At 37.8% G+C, this 23,194-nt stretch overlaps 1 protein-coding gene across 6 annotated transcripts in view; it reads right to left on the bottom strand.

Moving 5' to 3' along the window:
* Window positions 1-2,829, bottom strand: part of cfap20dc (CFAP20 domain containing) — a 34,496-nt gene extending 31,667 nt beyond the window's left edge. For 3 of the 6 annotated variants that reach the window (XM_036002304.1, XM_031287749.2, XM_031287750.2), the window contains exons 1-4: window positions 2,637-2,829; window positions 2,412-2,501; window positions 1,643-1,736; window positions 1,473-1,545 (exon numbers count right to left, since the gene is read on the bottom strand). In XM_036002304.1, coding sequence (XP_035858197.1) covers window positions 1,473-1,545; window positions 1,643-1,736; window positions 2,412-2,501; window positions 2,637-2,657 — 278 coding nt within the window. In that variant the 5' untranslated portion in view covers window positions 2,658-2,829. The remainder of the gene's footprint in view (window positions 1-1,472; window positions 1,546-1,642; window positions 1,737-2,411; window positions 2,502-2,636) is intronic. The other 3 variants (XR_004897642.1, XM_031287752.2, XM_036002305.1) reach the window with 3 other exon arrangements.
* Between the last annotated feature and the right edge of the window lie 20,365 nt (window positions 2,830-23,194).

The following is a 23,194-nucleotide window of genomic DNA, read 5'->3' as shown; positions in this document are numbered from 1 at the left end:
CTTCACAATCCTACCTACAGCACCTTTAACCTAGACAACATAACCTGTCATAAATATGTCATAGCAGGCCTAATTATCAAACTTTAACCTATAGTGCGCAACTATTTTATATTAATGAACGTCTGTTACATTCAAGCCATTGCCAAATGAGTCGATGAAAAGCTAATTAAGACTATCAGCTCCACAAAACTGTCTCTGTATTTCTCAGTATGGCTATGTTTACAAAATGTGCCGTCCGGCAACTTTCGCACGCAGAAGCTCAAGTGATGCATTTTACGTCACCGCTGAGAAAAAGCAACAGCAACAGTCAGCTTTGCAGACGAAGAAGACATAAAAACTAAAAGATAGTTACTCTTCTGAAGAGTCCATCTTGTTTTTTAAACCACCGTTTCCTCCTTGAGCTACTAGCAACTGGTGGGGGAGGGGTGGGGGTGGTGCATGACCAACGAAGTCTTGCGTCATTTTGGACAGTGTTGTTGTCATTTCTTAGAATTCCTCATGGGGGCGACAGAAACTACGCACTATAGCTTTGAAGAAACTATTTAGCTTTATGTGTTAACATTACATTAAATAAGTGGTTGGTTTTTTAAATTGGCTGTCATCAGACCATTATAATTGTGTCATGATTATTTTCCTTGACCTCAAGTAAAGTGAAACAATTTGGACTTGTCAGAAAGATGTCATAACGTTTGATTACTGTCAAATGCTTTTATAACAGTGTCATAATTCATTCCTTTGATCTCAAGTATAGTGGAACCCTTTGGACTGTCATGTCAGTCTTATGCACACCCCTTCAAATAAAGTGTTCTCTTATGTAACAAAGTGCTAATTTACTCTATCAAAGATTACTGTAGCTACCATATTGAGCAACACTAACAGTAGTCTCGCTTTGCCAGACCATCCTCCACCGTGGCGCTGCGGAGGAGGGTCTGGCGAGTCCACACAGCATTCCGGGATGGGAGAAAAACGTGCTCTGTTTTATTGTCATTTTTTTAAACCAATCACAATTGTCATGGGCGGCGCTAAGCACCGCACGGAGCAACGGCGCCTCTACAAAATAGCCTCAGTTTTGGTGGAACATGTGTATGTTCAAAAGTTGTTTTAGTCGTGCAACTGAAAACTCAGATTGGACAAGGTCTAGCTAGCTGTCTGGATTTACCCTGCAGAGATCTGAGAAAAGGTTAACCACAGTCCTCATGAATCGACCGGAGTTTAAAATGCCAACACAAAGGAAGCCCAAGGCAACGGATATCTGGCTTAAATGATTAAAATCCAGCGGAATTTCCGTCGGCAACGGAGCAATCCTGGAAGTGGAACGTTGAGGATATAGACTACACTAACAGTAATACAAGTCCTTTCTCAACAACAGAATTAAAGATGTATTGAGATCTACAACAGCACATGCTCTCACATGTTTTTTTCTAAGGTAGTTGCCATGTAAAAAAGGAATTATAAAGAATTGCTGTACTTACACAAGCTCAATGGAAAAATCTTTACATGGGGGAATATTCACTTGAAGGACCAAGAATCTTTGAAGAAGTCCAACTAAGAAAAAACAAATAGGCAAATAAGTGAATTACTATTAACGTGTGCATAAGAAAATATAATTTATAAATGGGTGCAAGTGTGGTGGGTGACTTACGAGACATTTTCCCATTCTCTGGGATTTGCATCTTGACTGTCTGGCTGCTACCCTCCAGGCAGTAAACAAACCCTTTGACTTCTTTATTGTACTCCTAAGATAAAAAACAATACACAAGAGGCCTTGTTAATTCTAAGGCATTGCTAAGTTATTATGATGATCAGTATTGTATACCAATGCGACCAGTGTGCACATGTTTTTGTGTGAGCATATACACAAGATTTGAAATGGAAAGGCTATGTGTCAACAACAGCTCTATTTTGAAGTGTTACTGGCATCTTCAATAAAAATATCACATAAAGTTAAGAGACTAAACACAAGTTAACTTTTTTACTGATAACATGAGTTTGTATTTTACCTCATTGTGACAATTTAAAACACATCTCTCATACAATTTGTATAGTGTGCTGGCATCCCTAAATTTACATCTGATTTACGGCTGTAACGTAAACGATGTCACCCATGGGAACTTGTGTAGCTAGGTAACAATGTAGCCCTGCTATACTGTAAATTCACAGGCTGAAGTTCAATTTTGATGCACTTCATCCAGAGGGGTTAATTCAGCCATACGGTAATCATTCAGACCGTGTTATGTTTTTTATTGGACTGCATTGTATTTGTTGTTGTCTATATCCTGGCCCTGTGTGGTAGCTTAACGTAGAGGACATGGAGGCTAGCTAGTTAAATTGATTAATGCGCAATAGTGAGCGCGAGTATATCACCTAATAATAGGCTACGGTTAACGTAAATAGCAGCTCTGAAAACTCACCTTATGTATGGATGACGGACCTCCGCAAAGTTTCCATTTTTCTACAGGGTCTTTTCCTTGTCCACTAAAGATCTCAACCACAGATCCACCCTGCAAGAAACAGGGTAAGTTTTCACTATTTGCCTGCAGCCAACGTTAATGTTATGCTATATCAAGCTAAAGCTAATTTTAGCCTAAAAACAAAACATGTTATTTACAAAGAGCGTGGCTTTCAAATTAACGTACCTGAAAATAATTCCGAAACATATTTGTCGTGCGAGTTTACCCAGATAAAATGTGTTTTGTTTACATTAAGGTTACCCCAAAGCGTTTGAAGCGTTACAATGAAAAGCAACGTATCTAATCCCTAGTACAAGTACAAGCAAGTAACCAGTTTTAGCTAACACAGGATATGTCTCCATGGTTACCTGACGCTACAGTAGCCATGGATGTATGTCAGCAACCGATGACGGTCGAACGGTTAATATCATAGATAGATAGATATCTATATCCATGGGCCGAGCCAGAATGCTGCGCTAACGTAACTTCTGAACCAATCAATATTTAGAAATAACGTGGAACTTTCACTCGTAATTTGTATTGTGACAGGTGTGTGCGCGTCCATGCCAACAAAATTAAAACTACAGATCCAGGTGTAATTTTTATTCAATTCCAGCTGTTTTTATTTTTTAAAAGGTTGACAATCTGCTTTTGATTCACAATAAAAAAAATCCCAAATGTCATTTTTTTCATCTGTGACTGAATCTTTTTTTTTGTTTGTTTTGTTTTTGTTTTCTACCTTGCCCTGTAAAGCGACTTTGAGTCCTTAAAAAGTGCTAATTAAATGTATTATTATTATTATTATTATTATTATTATTATATCTGTCAATCAAGACAGACAGGGCAGTTAGGTGACTGAATGAGCAGACAGGGCAGTAGTCTTGTGTAGAATAGCTGTCTTTTTTTTTAAACTGTTGATAGTAAATGTTTTCTCTCTTAACTCTTCACTTTCCAATCTCATCACTAGACTGCTCAAGAACAAAATGTAAGTTTTTCATACCAGACAATCATTATAGGGTTCATAGACTGTGACAGTTGATGTTTTAATAATTATCGTACCTAAAGATGTTGTTAAAAATAGACCTTTATTAAAGTTGTATCTTCTCTTGAAATGCAAAAACCCATTATTGTGTCATTGTCGCTTGCTTTGTTTACCCTGGCAGCAGGGCTATTATGAGATCAAAAAGATGTCTTTTTAATTAGCTACTGAGGGAGACAACATCCGGAAGTACAACGGTATGGCCTACCACTCAACATTTTTTGCATGTATCTGACTTCAAACACAATGTGGTCTCAGTTATTTATGGATGTAGAACAAAAGACACCACAAAAAAAGCAATCTGTCCAGTTACATCTATGGCTACTATGAGTTTTATTGTTCTTGAACAAGCACCACTACAACATTGAATATCACTGTCCTCATTTGCATTTTCATGGATTTGTTTTTGTGTTCAAGCTCGCTGTAGTGATACCAAAAAAGCTCTTCTGATGTTCTAGCAAAAACTAAGCATTTCTGTCCTTTTTCATCTTCAGAATGAATGATGACAATGCATCATAGAAAAGGGGAATAGGATGCCAAATCTTCCACAGCTTCCATGAGTTGGTGATCCTGTCTCAACCATTGTTGCCTGGTTATGTTATACAACAGATCTTTAGCACACATAGGCCTATGTAACAGCAATAGATCAAAATGTGCTAATTGAGTTTCTATATGATATCACTGTATCTATAGATGGTGTCAACTCTGCAAAGTATAATTAATCTTCCTCTCATGTGCGGCTTGAGTTGTTTTGACTGCTTCTCATTGCACCAGTTTGACATTCACAGTATTGTAAATGCAGGAGCTTCTTTGTAACATCTTGCCTTATTAAACATTGTGCCCTCTGGGTTCATCATTTCCTCACGTTGAGATGTCATGTTCACATATGGAATTGGACTTCCGTACAATGAATGTACTAAAATATACCTCTGTGTAAAACCATAACTGCATTAGCTCATGATGCTCTTAACTTACCATGATTCATTATTGACTGTATTGAAGAGCACTTAGGTGAAGTACTCCTAATTCCTTTAGCTGCATCACTCCTGGATTTATAATATCTGTGAAGAGTGCCCCCTCCGTATCACTGCCTTATTATGACTCTAAATGCAGAATTGTGTAAGATAGAAGCAGAGTCAACAGAGCATGGAACAGTGAAAGTTTCATAATTAAACTTTTTTTCTCTACAGGAATGGTGTGACACTGATTGGGACAGACAGCATCATTAAAATAAAGCCTGGCATGCAGTGAACGCTGATGAAGCCGGTATGGAGAAATCAGTTAATAAATCAGAACTTGTTAGCATACTTAATTATGACTAATTATTCACTCATTAGTTTGAAAATAATCTATTCATTTGCATCAGTCAAAACACATTAATTAGTGTAGACAATGTTAGTTTTCATATTCTGTAGAGTGACAGTAATACGAGCTGTTTTTGACATTGTTGTTGACTACATTCATGTTGCTAATATTCCCAAAACATTTGCTTTATGATAAAACTATGAATGCAGTTAGGCTTCATTCACACCAAATCAGGCGTTGCAGCGATTAGTGCAGGGTTGAGCAGCAATGTGGGAGTCTAACTCAAATGGCCCATTTGTGTCTCTTGTGTTCCCAACTCCATTGTTTTTTTGTTTGTTTTTTTAAGATTATTATTATTATTATTATTAATTTTTGACAGGACAGCTAGGTGAGAAAGGGAAATCAGGAAGAAAATCGTCACAGGTCGGATTTGAACCCTGGACCTCTGCGTCGAGGCATAAACCTCTCAGTATATGTGCGCCTGCTCTACCCAATGATCCAACAAGGCCACAACTCCATTGTGTTTTGTCTGACCACCAGTAGGTTCCAAGATTGGCCACCGCAGTGTGACATTGGGTTGTGTTTCTCCAAAAGTTGATTCTGTTTTAAATTTGTTTGTTTTTCGGCATCTCATGTGGTCCCCACCACCGCAGGCTAAAGGCACTACCTACATTCAAATGATGGGAGGACTGGCGTTTTTGCCATGACGCCTGATTTGGTGTAAATGCAGCCTTATGGGGTCCATATTTAAAATCGCCATTACCATGACTGATTATTAACATTGCATTTACACAGCATTTGATTTTAGCTTTCTTTAAAAGACCCTTACAAATGAGTTGCCAGACTTAATGCATCTCAGATTATATCATCCATACAGCAGCGAACTGTAAATTGTATTTGTATTGATCCAGTCTGTTTCTCTTCCCTAATGCTCATCATCACTGAAGCATAAGTTTCTTTCAAAGTAAAAAATGTAAGACAATGTAGAAAATGGTTTCCCAGAAGGCCAAATATACTGTGCAGTATATTAGTAAAGACACTTACATCCAAAGCTAAAACATTTTTTGTTAGTAGGTGTATCACCTACTTTTCTAACATTTAAACAAAGAGATTAGAGTAATATCAGTCCAATGCTCTTATGGCAAAATAAATGGTGGAAAATATGCTTTATCTGGTTTTTGTTTGATATGAGTGATCATTTAATAAAGTGAGGAGACTTTTTTAAAATCTTTATTGCAAACATTGCTGTAAATGGGGACATCTTAGGTTTTAGCAGCATGTGTCAGCCCCTTGTGTGTCGTTGAAATCCTTTGTGGTTAGTTTCAATGTGCGATGCAGATTGTCTGCATTTAACAGGATGTCATGATTTTTGATGCCTACAAAAAAATCAAGGCAAATATAAGTGTGCCTCTTTTGCGCTATTTAAAAGTGGTGGTTGTAATTAATACTTATTGAAGTCTTATTTGCAATCAACGACCTGGTAATAACCACCTTTGTAGCGGTGCTTGTAAGTGGGATTAAGACATTTGAGAGTTTAGTCCTTAGGAGTATTTTTTTTACATTATTTTTCCTGCCCCATATGCCATTAACATTAAACCAAACGTATCATAAGTTACATACATGTTTCACTTTTTCATTTGTGACCTACTTTAATCAACATCAAAAAAGAAGAAAAAAGAAGAATTTTTTTTTTCAAGTCACCTTAACAGTGTCTAGACACACTAAATGTGCAACCTTGAATATGCAACATTATATTTATATCACATATTTATATCTATTTTATCAAAGTGAGAAGTCAGTAATCATGGCCATACATATCCTCCATACTCTCACTTCCTGCCCTCTCTGGTGGCAAGTTGGACAAATTCTCAACCACTATGACCTCTTTTTGTATTCCACAATGCTATGATTATAACCTTAAATATAAACTAATTGGGGAAATTAACGAAGTTTATCATACCTTGTGTCTGCTCATATTTCCCAAAAAGTGCTAATTTATTTATTATTTTGATTATGGCAGGCCCCCAATCTCTGACCCACATCCTTGTATTTCCTCTAATTTAATTCCTAATTCCTATCTGGGGTTAATTTGGCATCTGTTGCATAACATTCAACTAGACTTTGTGTACAAACTTTGTCAGATTTTGTAGTAAATATATATATTTAACAGTGCAGTGGGAGCTTGAGTGGAGGGACTCAGCCTCTGGCCCAATAAACTGTATCACCTTGATGGCCAATTCTTCTTTTATTTTTATTTTCTGAAGACACATTAAGGTCACTCCACTCTTTGTTGTGTTCTCTATAGGATTGTATTCTGCTAGGCTACACTCTCTGATTCCTTTGGATATTTAGCATCTTTATTCTGATTGAGATGAGTTGACAATGAGACTACATTTGTACTAAACAGGATTAAAAGCTTGCAAGGTGTTGAACTGCATAATGGTGACCAAGTGATTACAACATCTGTCCTGTAACTTGAATCTGTTTGTGTCCTTCTTCCAGTTTATCAAGTTTCTCAAGACTTAAAAGAAATCCAGACCTGTAGAGCGTTTTACTTAAATATTATATCCCATAAGTCATATACTGTAGCCCTTTTTTCACAGAGGACACATATGTGCATTTGTAAATAAAATAAATGATGGCTGAAGTTCATATAGCTGCTCCAGTTTTAGGGTATCGTGCATGCTGGCTCACTGTCACACTGTCATGGCTACAGAACCATTGCTAATGTCAGAAACATTTCCTTCTATGACAAATAAAAATGTCTGCTGTGAAAAAAGGCCTATTACTGTAACATTTACTCACTGAAGCTGATGGGTAACAATTAGGATTTTAACTACCTCAATTATTAGTTTTTTTATCTATAAAAAGGTATTTTAAAGAATTGTCAGACTAGTCAAATACATATTGCTATTGTTTGTAGTCTATAGATTTAACACTTTAATACATACATTTAAAAAATATATTTTTTTTTAATCAAGAAAAAGGGTCTAGATAGTCTTGGTTTCACTCATTCTCTCATTAAAAACAAAATTACATTATTAAAACAAATAAAATAGACTATTTCATTTAGTTTTAAACAGTACATTAATGCTACATAAATGCCCCTCATAATAAGGTATTTTGGTGTATTTTGCCTCAGCTGTTAGTTATCCTGCAATTGCAGACGTAATATTTTATTAAAATAGGGAAAACATGTAATGCATGCAAGTGACCAACCAGTTTTTCTTCAGTTTGAAATCGACATACCGGGGTGGTGAATCTGCTTCACTCCTGATAAATTAGAGTTTCCGACCTCGAACAGAAGTGACAATCCCTCTGCTGATGTCCGAATGTGCTAAAATAAAATATGTTACTGAAAGTTCAAAGTGGTTTGATTGAAAAATAAAAATCATCCTGTCTTAATTCCCTACTAACCTATAAAATCACAACAACCTATACATCAATATTTCCTTAAATTCTCTCCATTGGTTTTCATGTTATCTTCTTCAATTTCATTCATTCATGTTGGATTACAGCGTACTGCGATCTAATCAAGTATCCCCCTAGAAGAGAACACCTGAACTAGAAAGGGAGCTGAAAACAGATAATGAGCAAGGCACTGTCATTCAGTAAAATTAGCCTGAGGCATACGCCAAAGTCAGTGAAGTATCTGACACGAGGGAGAGAGTTGATTAATTTGTCAAACTATGCGATTTCCAAATTACATTTCCTTGCTGCTCTGAAAGAATGGGTCACCTCTATGACGGGCAATAATTCACATGCATGGTTCAGTATTCAAGGTGCTGAATTTGGATAATAATGTCGGTCGTGAGAGAGGTTTATTGCTCAGGCTGCAGGGTAGCAGATAAATGGACAGAACACACACAGTAGTTTCTGTGTGCTTCATCTATAACACAACTGTGTCCTGAGACAAGGCTTTGGAGCAGCAGAGATTGATGAGTGTGTCTGTGAAATGTAGACACTAAGCTGGTGATCTTTGATTTGGTTAGGTAGGACCACTAGGCACACGATGAAAATACATTGCCTTTGTGATCTATGTCAAGATAACACTAGAGCTCTGCAGCAGGTTACAGTAGCTTAGCTCCAAAAAGGAAATTATGAAATATGAACTATGCCACATTAAATCACCCATGCTCAACTAACCCCCCAATCTAATATTATTTTCTACCTAGTAGGATGAAAACATTGCAGCATAAGCCACACAGTTACCGTGCACCGGTGCACGCACAAGACCCCAATTCCGACAAGGGCCAGGCCTACAGTCTGTTGTAATATCATATTGTTTCTGGCCAATTGGCTGTTTTAAACTTCTGCAACCACTAATTGAAATGTGCATCCCACACACAATGTCTCTTGCCACTTTGTCACTCATTCATATTAGGGATGTGCAGAGCGGTACTAAAGTATCACTGCTTCTGATTTGGACTCCTTTTGACACAAAAAACTTGACTGTTTATTTGCTTCTTATGAAGGTTTCTGAAGATAGCAAATAGGGAATGAACTATGTTTACTCTTTTACCCTCTCTCTCTCTGCTCCTTAAACCATGGCATGCCAAAAGCCACACAGGGTAAAGAGGTAAACACTGAACATGCATTGAATGTGAAAACAAAGCAATGCAATGCCCTTTGGATAAATCAGTCCACACAAACCAATCCAATCAGGGAACACAGAGTCTATTACCTTGGATTGAAAATGATGTATCCTGTCTTACCACATCATTTAGGTGTCCAAAAAACGTGGATAGAGCTGGAGATTATGTATGGCAATTACTGCAAAATCTCCTTCCACATGACAAGTGTTGGCAACAGTAAACTTGTATGTTGGCAAAAGCTAATAGCTCATTCTCATCAGGTTGTTTTAATGCTTTGGCAAGGTGGATGAATGGTGAGTCAGATATTTACAGGAGATTTACATGCCTCACTAATTCCCACTGTGATTTAACTTACTGGTTGTTTTTGCTGAAATACTTCAATCTCATCATTTAAGGGCTCCTCTTTTTATACAGTACAGTCTATGCGCACAGGGCGATTTGAAAAAGGGAAATGAGAAGCTGCTCATCTTAATGGTAACTGTAAGGAGGTTTTGTGCTCATTTCATCAGAGGTATGCTGCTGCTGCTGCTGCTGCTGCTGCTGGACAGTCAAGGCAACTGAGAAGCGATGGAGGAAAGGCCAATTTTACTAACCAGCTCAATTCTTTTCATGTCTTTGGACAGCTCTGAATAGATTCAAGACTGGTTCATTCGACCCTCCTTTGTGAAAATTACAGTTTTGTAGCTATGCATGTGTGTGTGACTTGGAGAAAGAAAGAGACAGACATAATTGGCTATTTTCTTTGGTATTTGGCAAAGCTTTATTGACAGCTCAGTGGTGGTTTTGTTTAACCCATGCTATGGCTCAGCCGTGCCGACAGCTGCACATCACTGGCTACCCAGTACCCACCCACACTAACTTCCAGGAAAGACTGCTCTGTCATTTTGAACTGATTACAATGTTACCTTTGCCCTGTCATTCTTGTTTTTGCTCTATATATAGTTTCAGGTTTCATCTGAAAAGGTTCTCATTTTAATTTAGACTCAGTGAAGGTGTTCTCGTGCACTTGATCCCTCACAGATGCTAGGCTCTGTGTGTGTGTGTGTGTGTGTGTGTGTGTGTGTGTGTGTGTGTGTGACAAGCCCAGGGCTTGTCAGTGTGACAATGTTGTGGTTGTTAATATCTTCCTGCAGGTTGAGATTGCTCATATCAGCAGAAAAATAAATCATACATTTGCATTGCAAGCTATTTGGTTTATGGGTTGATTTGTTTGCTTTGTTGTTGTTAATAGCCGCTATTGTGTATGAACAAAATATATACAGTGTATCACAATATAAATATTTTATATGCACATGTAACGTAAGAGAGGCATTAACCTTTAGTTGTGTGCACAAGGGTCTATGTGTTCCCTTTTTAGGAGCAAAGCCTGTATAGAACAGCAGTTATACATAATAATGCTAGTTCTGTTATCTAAAGCTCCAACGCTGCTAAAGACTTAGTGGATTAAGAGTGAAGCCATCCTGGTTGGTTTCACTGTATGGAAAAACATGTATGTTTTGTTGTGTCATTGTGTTTCAAGCAATATTTCATGCAAAATGTGTATTTACGGTGCAGCAGCTGTGGTCAGCTTTAAAAAAAAATGTCCCATAGAGTCTTTCCAAACCATTTGTGCTGCATAATCTCACTTTTGCATAAGGACTGAAGCTTAGTCAATATTATGTTTGATTATATATATATATATATATATATATATATATATATATGTCTTGAACTGTGATTTGCAAATAGTACTTTTATTTTAAGAATGTAACCCTTAAAAAAGTCAATGACAATCAGCTGCAATTCACTTACAAGAGGTTTTTTTCACTACACTGAAAATAATATATGAAAGCATTGATGAAAAACTAAATAATGAGGGAGGAAATCAGGGTCTTTTGCCTGCAATATGATGCGAGGAAATGGTTGCTGTCAACTGGAGTGTGGTTGTTATTTAGGTTTTCCTCACTTTTAATGAGGAGCTGCCAAAATGCTCAACACACCTTTGTTTTAACCCCTTCATGAGAAGGAAACTGCAGTTATGTTTTTATGATCTCTGAGTCACTGAATGTAAATGACATGTTAATCAAAACACAACACACAGTTTGCTCTCATAAATGCCAGAAACAAAAAACAGTTTTACTTGGCTCATGCTATTTTGTAATCCCTATTGGTCATTTTAATTTAATTTTCTGCCAAGTATGAGGCATTTGCTGAAGCAAGCTATATCTTCAACACATGCCTGCACATAATAATGTCCGGTCCACTGGAGGAATTTGTTCACCTAATAGGCTTGCATCGCCACAAGCTAAGATTGTCTAATGTAATATAGTTATTCCTAAATGGTATAAAGTTGTGTAAGTAAGGAATAATCCATGACATAAGACGCAGTGAGGGGTGTGTTGGTGGTTTTAACACAAGATATAAACACAAAGGTTGAACTCATGGGCAAAAGATTTTTAATACGCATATTTTTGTTTAACAATTTAAACTGAGAAGTAAGGTTATAATGCAAAAAGTTAGTAATCCCATGTTCTTGCATGTTGCCATGGTTACGAATCTAGGTTGGTTAGCAACATTATGACTGGCCAATTAATTAAAGCTAGCCTGACGTCGTCATACTCAGAATCTAGACCTCGAATGTTGTGGGCAGGCCTAAGTTCGGCTGGCATCCAAGCTAAATTAAAGCTGCTTTAAAATAAAATTCACAACCGGGGGCAGAAAGGCTAAAAAAGCAAGAAACTTCGATGATATCAGTGTTCTGAAAAAACTTGTTTTTAAATGTTTTTGTTTAAATAAATAAATTGTGTTAGTGGTCTTGCCGAAAAGGAATTTCTTGGAATGTCAGAATCCTGTGCTGGATATGGTTTTTGTTGATTGACAGGTCTGTAATCTTTGTTAGACGTGAGAGAATTGCATCTTGCAGACCTTCCAAGTAGTCTTGATAATGGAATTCAGGATAAACCTGTCCATTTGGTTTTTCAAAATAAAATTTACAAGCAAGGTATTCTAAGTGAAAAGAAAAATGGATATTTATATGCAGTGTGCATTTCAACCAGTACTCAAAAAAAGGGCTTAGTGAACAAGATTTAGAACAGGAAACAATGGTTCCATTGTTGGCATTTTGTAGAGCTCAGCACTAAGTGTAACATTAAAGGGCATGTTGGCATACTAAATTAACACGTCCTGACTGACACTGACACACACACACACACACACACACACACACGATATTAGTCTCACTTTGCCAGACCCTCCTCCAAAGCGTGCTGGAGGAGAGTCTGGCTACTCCACATAGCATTCTGGGATGGGAGGAAAACGTGCTCTGTTTTTTTGGCATTTCTTTAAACCAATCACAATTGTCTTGGGCGGTGCTAAGCACAGGAGAAAAGATGCTGTGCCGCTGGAAAATAGGCTCGGAAGGAACTTGTTTTGGTGGAGCATGTGTACGTTTAAAAGTCATGCAACAGAAAACTCAGATTGGACAGATACTCTAGCTAGCTGTCTGGATTTACCCTGCAGAGATCTGAGAAAGGGTTAACCATAGTCCTCATAAATCAACTGGTGTTTAAAATGCCAACACAAAGAAAGCCCAAGGCAACGGATGTTGTAGTCAAACATGCAGTTAGTGGATGCCTCTGCTATCTTGTATCTATGTTGCCATAGTAACCTCCCACTCTTTGATTTGTTGGTGTGTGATATCATGAGGTCAACTCATTTGCGTTATTATTGTGGCCTTTGTTTTATTTCATAGAAACACATCACATGTTTACCTATAGATTTCGTAAAACTGTGATTCTAAGTTAAGTTTCCTGCTTTAACACATGAAGATACAGAAAACCAGACATTGTAGTTTTAGGACCAAGCTTATGCATTGGGATTATTTCTTGACCTGGAACTGACAACATGTAGAATCTCAGTGGGCTTGACCTCAAATGGGGCTGAAGAGGGAGGGAGAAATGAAAACATTCAAATGCCAGTGAACATGCCACTTGTGACATGTACACGTTTTTTTTTTCCAACAGAAATCCAAAAACATACCTCTGATGCATGATATTCTTCTGCTAGCTACTACGAGCAACATGCTTATGTGCTAAAGTGTTTTTTTTTTCTGTTGGGCAGGTTAGCTAGCCACCCCAATTTGTATTTAATTAGATATATGTATATGCCCCTTGATGAGTCATCAAAAATATTTAAATAATTTTGACAAAGAGAAAAGAGAGGATTTTTAAAAGATTGTTGTTTTGACATATACCTTTGTTTTACTTATAACAAGAGATTCACACAGACACATTATATTAGAATTTGGAAAAACAACTATATTTGTTTTATTTCACTGTGTTTTTAATGAAGCTGCTCCTCTGTACTGTACATTTAGGTGCATGATTTTAATAGCCTACACACTCTCCAGCTCTCTTGTTTAAACTCTTTCACACATTTTGACTCAATTCTCAATAACCAAAAGCTTTTTTGGCACAATCATAGACACACATTATCACGCAGCTGTCACCCCTAGAACCAAGGGTTCACATGTTTAAATCCTCCATTATAATAGACAGCAAATGGTTTTCATTGTAGCTGACTAGGACCAAGTTAGAACTAGCAAGACAGATAATCAGCAAGGAGATCTAAATTTACCTAAGAAATACTTCAAAAATCATTGTAACCCATCACTGAAAACATTTCCTAAGTGTTGAGTCGTTTCTGTAAAACATTCGTGAGTAATCTGCCTGTGTGGCACCTTTGGCGATAGACAGTTGCCCTCCTTTCATCATTAACCTTTACCTCACTTTCAAATTACTGTATAATAGAGTAAGGTAATCTTTTGCTCTGCTCAGAGGAGACCTTATGCACTGCATTTAGTTCATCGGTTTCTACAGCCTTCTTAAGATAAAAAAAAAAGTAATTTCTCATACACAGACAGATAAGAACCTTCTGAATTCTTTAATTTTCTTCTGCATGGCATTTTGAACTTCAGGCTAAATCTTTACCATTTGTGAATTGAGAGACTATTATTTCCTTCATATTGTCAATAGCCCTGTTCTTTTTGCGTTAGAAACATACCTTTGTGTTTGTCATAAAAACATTTCTGAGTGTCTACCTCTGCATCATGCAAGCATGGCTACAATAATTCAATAGTGTTACGGGACTAAGCTAACCTGGGCTTGTATAACAAAGACACAGAGCTACTAAAGGCTAACCTAGCTCGTAACATTAATGGTATTGTTTCCTCTCCTTGCGTGTTGCGTTTAACATGAGAATGAGACTAAGCTGACCTGGATGAGTGTATACCTAAAAGGGGTTGTGCTGTGTTAAACTGACTCACCCAGCCGCTGTGTCGTTTCGCGTTCTGGAGCCGGGCCTGCTTGCGTGGGTCATCGGGAGGGACAGTCTGCTCCTGTGCTCCGAGCAGCTCCAGCGTCTCTTGTTAACTTCTCTGCGAGCCCGCTCTTTGGTGGGTTAGTTGAGGTTTTAAAAGGTGTGTTGTGGGACAACAAAAATAGTCTTTCAGAGTCTTTGTCTTCAATAGATTTTCCGTGTGGTAGTGTGTCTTTTCAGCGTCAACCTGCAGACTGCAGCTAATTAGAGTTTAGATTCTCGGCCCAAGCACGAGCCCGACGGGCGTTATTTTCCGCCACATCCTCAGGCCTGGCCGGACCGCGCCTGGGCCGGACCCTTGATCATTTTTTTTACCCATTACCTTATTATCCTATTTGGGTGGGGAGATAGCTATGCCATAATCAGAAATATTATAAATATATATATAGGCTATATAAAAGTAACAAATGTGTACAAAAGTTAGGCTGCAGTTACAAAATGCAGCACGTGTCATGCGCGGAGTCTCCTCCTCTCGCACGCATCACACCGGACGCTTGAAGATGTAAAGAAAAAAAGAAAAACAGGAGAATTAACTTTGAGCAAGTGTGGAGAAAAGTCGGAGGTATGGAAGCAGTTTAAACAAGTCGTGGGCAATGACAACAATATGTTGTTCATCATTGTTTCTTTTCTTTTTTTTTTTACGTTTCTTCATTCGGATCCACTTGCGATCCGTTCCATTCTAAACAAACAGCGCAGTTTACAGGCTTTGTCCTTGTTGTATTATTCTAAACAGATTTCTGCAGTTCAAACAACTCTGAATTGTAGTTGAGAACGTCAGTTATAACGGCCCACGTATTAAAAAATTGTCGGGTTTAAATCGGGCTCGGGCTCATAATTACAGTTAATGTTTCGGGCCGGGCCGGGCTCGGACACAACGTGCTCGGGCTCGGGCAGGTTCGGGCTTGATTTTTTGGGCCGATCTAAGCTGTAGCTAATCAACATCAATAAACAGCAGCTTGTTCGCTTCTGTCTTCCTCCTTCCGGAATCAATCTTAATCTCTCCCACCTGCCATTGGGCTGGGTTAAATCAGCTTCATACAAACACGCCCCCTCGTGTCATATGTCATATCAGTTCTGACTCTTATCAAAACTAACCACATAACTTACCTAAAGACGTAGACTGATATCATGTTGAATAGTTAGTAGTGTCTTAATAGTGTCCTGAATACATGTGAACTAAAAGAAAATGATTCATTCATTGTCATTTAATATTAGTGAGGAAGTGAGGGGGAGACTCCTTCCTGCAGCTCTCCAGGTTTAAGACATTCTCCAGCCCCTGCAGCCATAACGGTATTCTCAGATCTGCCTCAAAGTGACTCATCAGCCCGCTGGGCCCTCCGACACTCCTCTTCCCAAAGCAGGTCTGCCTGTGCCAACGTCTCTTCTGGGGATGGAGATTTCTCCTGAGCCTCAGAGCATCACAGTTATTTTACTTCAAGGATGTTTTGCTTTAAGGGAAGGTAAGGTCATTGCTTTGCCATGCTGTAGAAACACAATACACTTGGTGCTCATGCACCATTTTAAGTGATCCCACGGGCCATTCTACAGTGTGCGATTCACAAAAACACAGTGTAGTTGGGTGTTTTAACTGCTGGCTAAAAATCTGAAGCAGAACTTAAAATATCTAAATAAATTACCAAATGAGGGAACACTTACTGTTCATGTTGACTCTTTTGTTGACAGTTCAACTCTATTCCCAATGTCCTTCATTCTTTAGAATGGAAGTGTTTATTGAATGCTTGATCACATTCAATTTCTCTGTTGTTCAAGTAGTTCTTTTATGTTAGGTGCAACCAATAAAATAAATAAGAAGTGGGGCTTTACAGTCCTATCTGTTTCTACTTGATAAATCACATCAATTATGAAATATGATCATATAGGGTTATTTAAGCATGAATTATCATTTCTGCCATTTCACCATGTTTTTCTTTTTCTTTTGCTGATTTACTAGCCCCATAGCCGTTGAAAGACTGACTAGCCCTGTTTGACATGCTAGCTAACGTTAGCTAAAATTAGCTTGTGGTAGCTTATACTGCGGTTAGATTTTTGTAGTATGCAGTTCGCTACTAGAAATACAACAATCTATCTGCTTGTTTAGGTACACATTCAGCCAGTTGGAACAGAAGAACACAACAGAATAGGCCTGTTTAGTAAGCAGGATTTGATAGCCACATTCCTACACTTATAAAATGCAAGTCAATGTGGAAGTAATCCAAGTATTCAGAATACGTTACTCAGATTGAGTAATGTAACAGAATACGTTACAAATTAAATTTCTTTCATTAAAAGTTCTGTATTCTGTAACGGAATATGTTTTGAAAGTATCCTTCCCAATACTGGACATGACACTGTCATGAACGTGTCATAAACATTATAAACGCTTCTTTTAGTAAGTGTCATTCGGTTTTTGTCATGACATGTTATGGTTAGGGTTAGGGTTTATGTGTCATTACTGTGTCATGACAGTGTCATGTGTTCATGACAGTGTCATGTCACCCTTATGTAGATACCTTCAAGAAAAGTGTTACCTCACTTTTTCCTGTCCGCTAAATTTACTTTTTGTATTTGGAAAGCAATAAATCAGTAATTAAAACATGAAATCTGTATTTGAAATAAGCTGTTGAGATGTATTGCAAACTCACAGACAAAAATAAGATAAACAAAACAGAAAACAAACCTCCTCCACTGAGGTCAGAATAAAGGGCGCAATCATCATCAGTGCCTCTAAGTTGTTTTTATTGTGACACAATGGACAGAGAAGCCAGGAACAAAAGAACACAAATAAAATAAATGAAAAACCAGTGATGTAACAAGCTGAATTATGCATTATCGATTCAGCAATATGATGACTTCTGCTAATGAAAAATAATACTTAAGAACACCCCTGTTTGTGGTAAAACAGGACCCTCTTTTCAATGGGATATTACAATGACAGGAATGAATTAAGGGCTTTTAAAAAATCTTTATCTTGAACTCATTCAACTGTCTTTCTCTGCATACTGTAGCTGAGGCATTTTTCTCCGATGTTAGAGCTACAAATTCAAAGAGCATTTTACATAGTCTTGGCAGTGATCTATCTGCAAGTAGTGTTTGAAGGAAAGTACATTTAATACAGATTCTCTTGGCTTGATTCTTTGCGACTACTGATCCCATTTGTGTTGCATTGGTGGATGAGATTTTACAGAATACATGCCCAAAAATTTAATTTGTAACGTATTCCGTTACATTACTCAATCTGAGTAATGTATTCTGAATACTTGGATTACTTCCAAATTGACTTGCATTTTATAAGTGTAGGAATGCGGCTATCAAATCCTGCTTACTAAACAGGCCTATTCTGTTGAAAACCACTAAAGAGACCTTGATAGCACCATCCATATGTTCGGCTAAATGATTCCCAGCATTATGCAGTCACTTGAGCGATGACAGACCCCATCACTGGTGAATGTTGTCAATGCCTCATCACAACAAAAACAAGGCGTGAAGCGTTCTGAGTACGGATGATCCTGTGTTAAGAGTGAGACATGGATTTTAGGTCAAGACATAATATGAAAAACAAATTTTACATATGTTTTATGCCTGTTATTATATGCCTATCCATAAACTGACTGAAGTTAATAGATGAGAAAATGTTCACTAAAACAAGGAAAAAAGAGACAAATTATCAATTATTTTAAATCCGTGCCATCATGGCAGTCACGCAATTGGTATGCCACACGCTGTATGTACGTGGCTTGTGTTGCCCTCATCCAGTTATACAGTGTATACACTAAACAGAATCAACTTTGTGGTCTATTTTCTTTTCTTGATGCAACTTTTATAATTGGCTTCAGGAAACTATAAAACTGTGTCAACGTCTGTTTCTTTGAATAATGACCATGACCTGATAAGATTGAAAAAGACACTTCTCTCACTTTAATTTATGAAGCTTCCCTCCTGGGGTAACAGAATGTAATATTTCTCAAATGATTTACTGAAAAACACTCATATTGTAAAAAACAAAATCATAAAAGCAGGGAATAAATGTGACGTGTGTTTGTTAGGTAATACAATATATTTATATATACTGTAGTTGCTGGGGTGCAGTAAAATGTAGACAAATGATGTACTTGCATTTTTACATTTGTGTTGTAATAATGTAGCCTAGTATTGTGTCTCTACTGGGCTTATTGATGGACAATAAATAAGACCAAAACACTGTCACACAGAGCCCTCTGTTAAAATCAATAAAAAAATCAGTCCATAGTCTGTGTTATGTGTGCGTACAAGTGTGTGTAGATCCAGACTTACTGTAACAAATACACAACATTATGAATGGTATATGTAAGCACTGTTTACTCAGCTGTTAATTCACTTACCTAAAGCTGTGCAATCCACTCATTGAGTCACTAATTACTCTCCAGTCACACATGATGCCTGAAACTGCACCCTACTGCAACATAACCTCACTAAACAACATGCTTGGGACTCATCCAGTCAGTAAATGACTCCCCACCACCCAAATGAGCTGGAGGAAAAATCTGCCAACATCATGTGCAATCCTATGGGCCAAACCTTCTTCTACTTAAAGGAGACATATGCTCATTTTTAAGTTCATACTATTTTGGATTTCTACTAGAACATGTTAACATGTTTAAAAAGCACATTATTCTTCTCATACTCTGTCTGAATATACCTGTATTCACCCTCTGTTTGAAACATTGTGTTTTAGCACCTGTCTCTTAAAGCCCCCCTCCCGAAAAAGCCCAGTCTGCTCTGATTGGTCAGCATTGCCAGGTCTTTCGCATCTGAGTTCTCGGCGTCATTGCAGTTGGAAAATGACTGTAACGTAGTGGCAGTTTCTACCTATTTATAGCAGAGTTGTGACATCATAACTGTACGGAAGTCCTGACGGCTCATTTGAAGGCCGTTTTTGTTTTTTAATATGAGCTGTGTGCATTTCTCTGTGCATTGGGTGTTTTGATACTTTCACAGTATTTATATAGCACGTCGACCTGCTTTATAATAAAAAATACATGGATATGAGACCTTTAAAGTAACATAATACAATACACCAGTAGATGCTAGCTAAACAGTATTGTGACTACCTTGATGTACCTTATTTCCTGTACCAAGGATATAGCTTGTCAATAAGATGTTGGAAAGTGACAGTATCATTAAACATCCCAAGCCAAACTGAACTTCATGTCCCCTGGACTCTAGAGACAGTAAAATCAACAAAACTATTTCAGTTAGAGACACTAACATCAAGGAACTGTCCATTTATAATGGTCAATTCAAGTGGTTATATAGTTATATTTAGCAGAAAAGGCTCTGCTCTTTGAGGGAAGCTCTCACAGAATACGAGCAGCAACATGGTTTCTGCTAAGAGAGCTAAACCTTGACAAAACAAACACATACATGAGCAATACAATTCAATCAATACCACAAACAGACGACGTTAAGGGTTGTCGGGGGAAACTGGGCAGCAAACAGTGTTGGCATGAGCGTAATCAGCAGAGTGACAGTGATAAGTCTCAGGTTATAGTATCACATAGACACACAGCTTGTGAATGAGCCAATGATTGTGAAGCATATTGAAAACAGGTAATCAGCCAAATAACAGTGCAACTTCAGTGCTCTGCCTGAACTAACGCTATGCTTCATTAGTATTTGTTCAAAGTCCGATTCAAAGAAAAAAATTTCTGGCAACTGGTAGCACCATGATGGGACATGTGTTCTAAATGGAGCAAGCACATTCATCTGGAAGATCCGGTTATTTGCATGATCGAGTCCAGCTTATCTTTCTCAGTTACCAATGTTACTACGAACAAACAGGGACCTTCTTGTTCCACGCTTTCAGCAAGTTAAAGTGGTAGTAAACCTGTATCTTCACCTTAAATGTTATCATCCGCTACCTGCCACCTGTTGTTGCTTCTCCCGTGTACACTATAGAGTAAGTTCGGTTACACTTTACTTGAAGGTATCTACATAAGAGTGACATGACACTGTCATGAATGTGTCATAAACATTATAAACAAGTCATAAACGTTTATGACATAACGCTTCTGTCATTAAGTGTCATTCGGTTTTTGTCATGACAAGTTAGGGTTAGGGTTCATGTGTCATGACAGTGTCATGTGTTCATTACAGTGTCATGTCACTCTTATGTAGATACCTTCAAGTAAAGTGTTACCGTAAGTTCTCCAGTAATATCTCTTTAAGTGCATCTGCTGTCAGGTTCAGGATGTATTGAATGTCAGCAGTAGAGCACAATGGGACTTTCACAGTGGCCAATAGATTAATTAAATTCATTTAAAGTAATTAGAACTGTCTTGTGTGAGACACTTATAAACCTGCAACATACATTATATTTTACTACATCGTGTAATTTTTAGATAAGAATTGCATTCAACAGCTTCATTATATTGTGTTTAATTGATGTTGCATTCAAAATACTGCATGTATTCTCTAAGGACTGAAGTAATTTCCAAATCCTTCATATTGAAATCAAATTGAATAAAAACAACTTATCCCCTTATCTCAGGTCTGCAGTGATGCAAGCCCTTGAAATATGATATTACTGATTCATTGAAGGCCAACATGTAACTTAAAACAGCAGTTTGTAGATATATTTGATGAAAATATTGTAAAAATAATTAAATGATATTGTGAAACGTGTAGAAACTAAAAGATTTCTTGGAAAGAGATATTTGTCTTCTGACGGCACTAATCTGAACCCTTTTCAATGTCAAAACAACAATTTATTGCAGTTTACATGCAAAATGAACACTCTTAATATTTTGGGTTGCATTGTTTCATTTAAAGTACTCAAACTAAATCACTCTTTCTAGTCACATATTTGAATGGCAGTGGACGAATTTCAATCAAGGATTGAGAGAATCAATCAGACAAGATGGTCTTTTTCTCCTTTTCTCTTCCTTTTGCCGTGAGGCCCTTCTGCACGTTCCCTGTGGAGCATGCCTGTCTAAATGTGGACCCTCTCACTTGATTAAATGTGTCAGGTAGTAGTTGGTCTTCACATCACTGCAGTAATGACGGCTGCCCGAGGGCTTCCGGCGATAGGTGTAGTTTCCTGACAGCTTCTGGATTTGATCTCTGTGCCTGTTTTTTACAGACATGAGCACAACATTTGCAGTTATACCTGATGATTAAAGCTTCCCATGCCTGTCTCATTCAACAGGCTCAGGTGTGTTATCTAGAAAGTGGATGGGTGTCCCTGCCAAAGATTCAGAGTGCGGTTTTCCAACCATTTAATACCTGACACTGGGGAATGGTAGTATTCCAGTGTAGAGAAACCAGCCAAGTATGGAATTAAGTTCATATTGGAAGACCACTGCCAACATTAAGTCACTTTCCCTAACCTTAAACATGTCATAGTTTCCATGCATGTCATTGCACATAATCCATGGTTTTGCAGAATTGTCAAATATCGACATTTCTGTCAGGCGATACTGTTGAGAAAAACTATAAACAATGTTGCCAATAATTCCTCATTGTTTCTGTGTGCACAAGCAACTACAGCAAGTACAGGAGGTCAAAGTTGAACCAGGAGGTCAGAGTGTAAACTAAAATGGGGGTTGGGGGGGGGGGTTTGTATAGTATCTGTATGATCTTCTTTTTTATTGATGTTGATATGTTGTTACAATATTATTACTCATGGACAAAACTACAAAAGACCCAAGTTGTAATAACCACAATTATCCTCATCTTTTGTATGAGCAGACTGTTCTAAAATGCCACTTAGTTGTCCTCACAGCCTCCAGTTGAATCCAAAGTCATATCTAGTATCAGCAACACAGAGAAGTGAGAGTCGTAATTAACTTCAAGGTGCTTGAAAGCTTTGATATTGAAGAGAACCAGTAAATTAAATGTGTTTTTAACCAAACATGCTCCAATGGCTTTACCCTTTTCATAAATAGATGCATCTCATGTTTCTCGTCACAGCCAGTAAAAAGATTTTGATGCCTGTGTTCAGTTTCTTAGTTGGCCCAGTTGTAACTCTCCCAATGACTAGTTGTCTCTTTATTGAACCACAAGAGTATTGTTTGTAATTACTAAAAGCACTCTTTTCTTTGGATAAAACAAAGGCTGATGAGTGTATATTTGTATCTGTGGTCATTGTCCCCAGGTGGAATCAGTCGATGGGAACTGTCAAAGGCTGATTTAATTTCCATGGGCTCGTTCAAAGGGACTCTGGGAAAAGCCTGCACCAAGCTCTCTCTCTTCATTACACTCCCAATGCACATTCCTTTCATTTCTACAGACAATCCATCTGCCGTTCTAAACCCTGTTTTGTCAAGAGTTGTTAGCTGTTTGGCCCCAGGGATGAGCACCGCAGGCTATTATCAATCTTGTTTGTTTCGTGTTTCTCTGTCTCTGTGCAATAGCGAGAGTGAATGCCCGGTGGGCCTTCTCTTCCACAGACATAATCAGTGATGTAAGTAAGT

This window comes from Sander lucioperca, chromosome 6, assembly GCF_008315115.2.
Source record: "Sander lucioperca isolate FBNREF2018 chromosome 6, SLUC_FBN_1.2, whole genome shotgun sequence".
Taxonomy (NCBI): Eukaryota; Metazoa; Chordata; class Actinopteri; order Perciformes; family Percidae; genus Sander; species Sander lucioperca.
The sequence above is the reverse complement of the archived record's forward strand: the minus strand, read 5'-3'. Positions and strand labels throughout refer to the sequence as shown.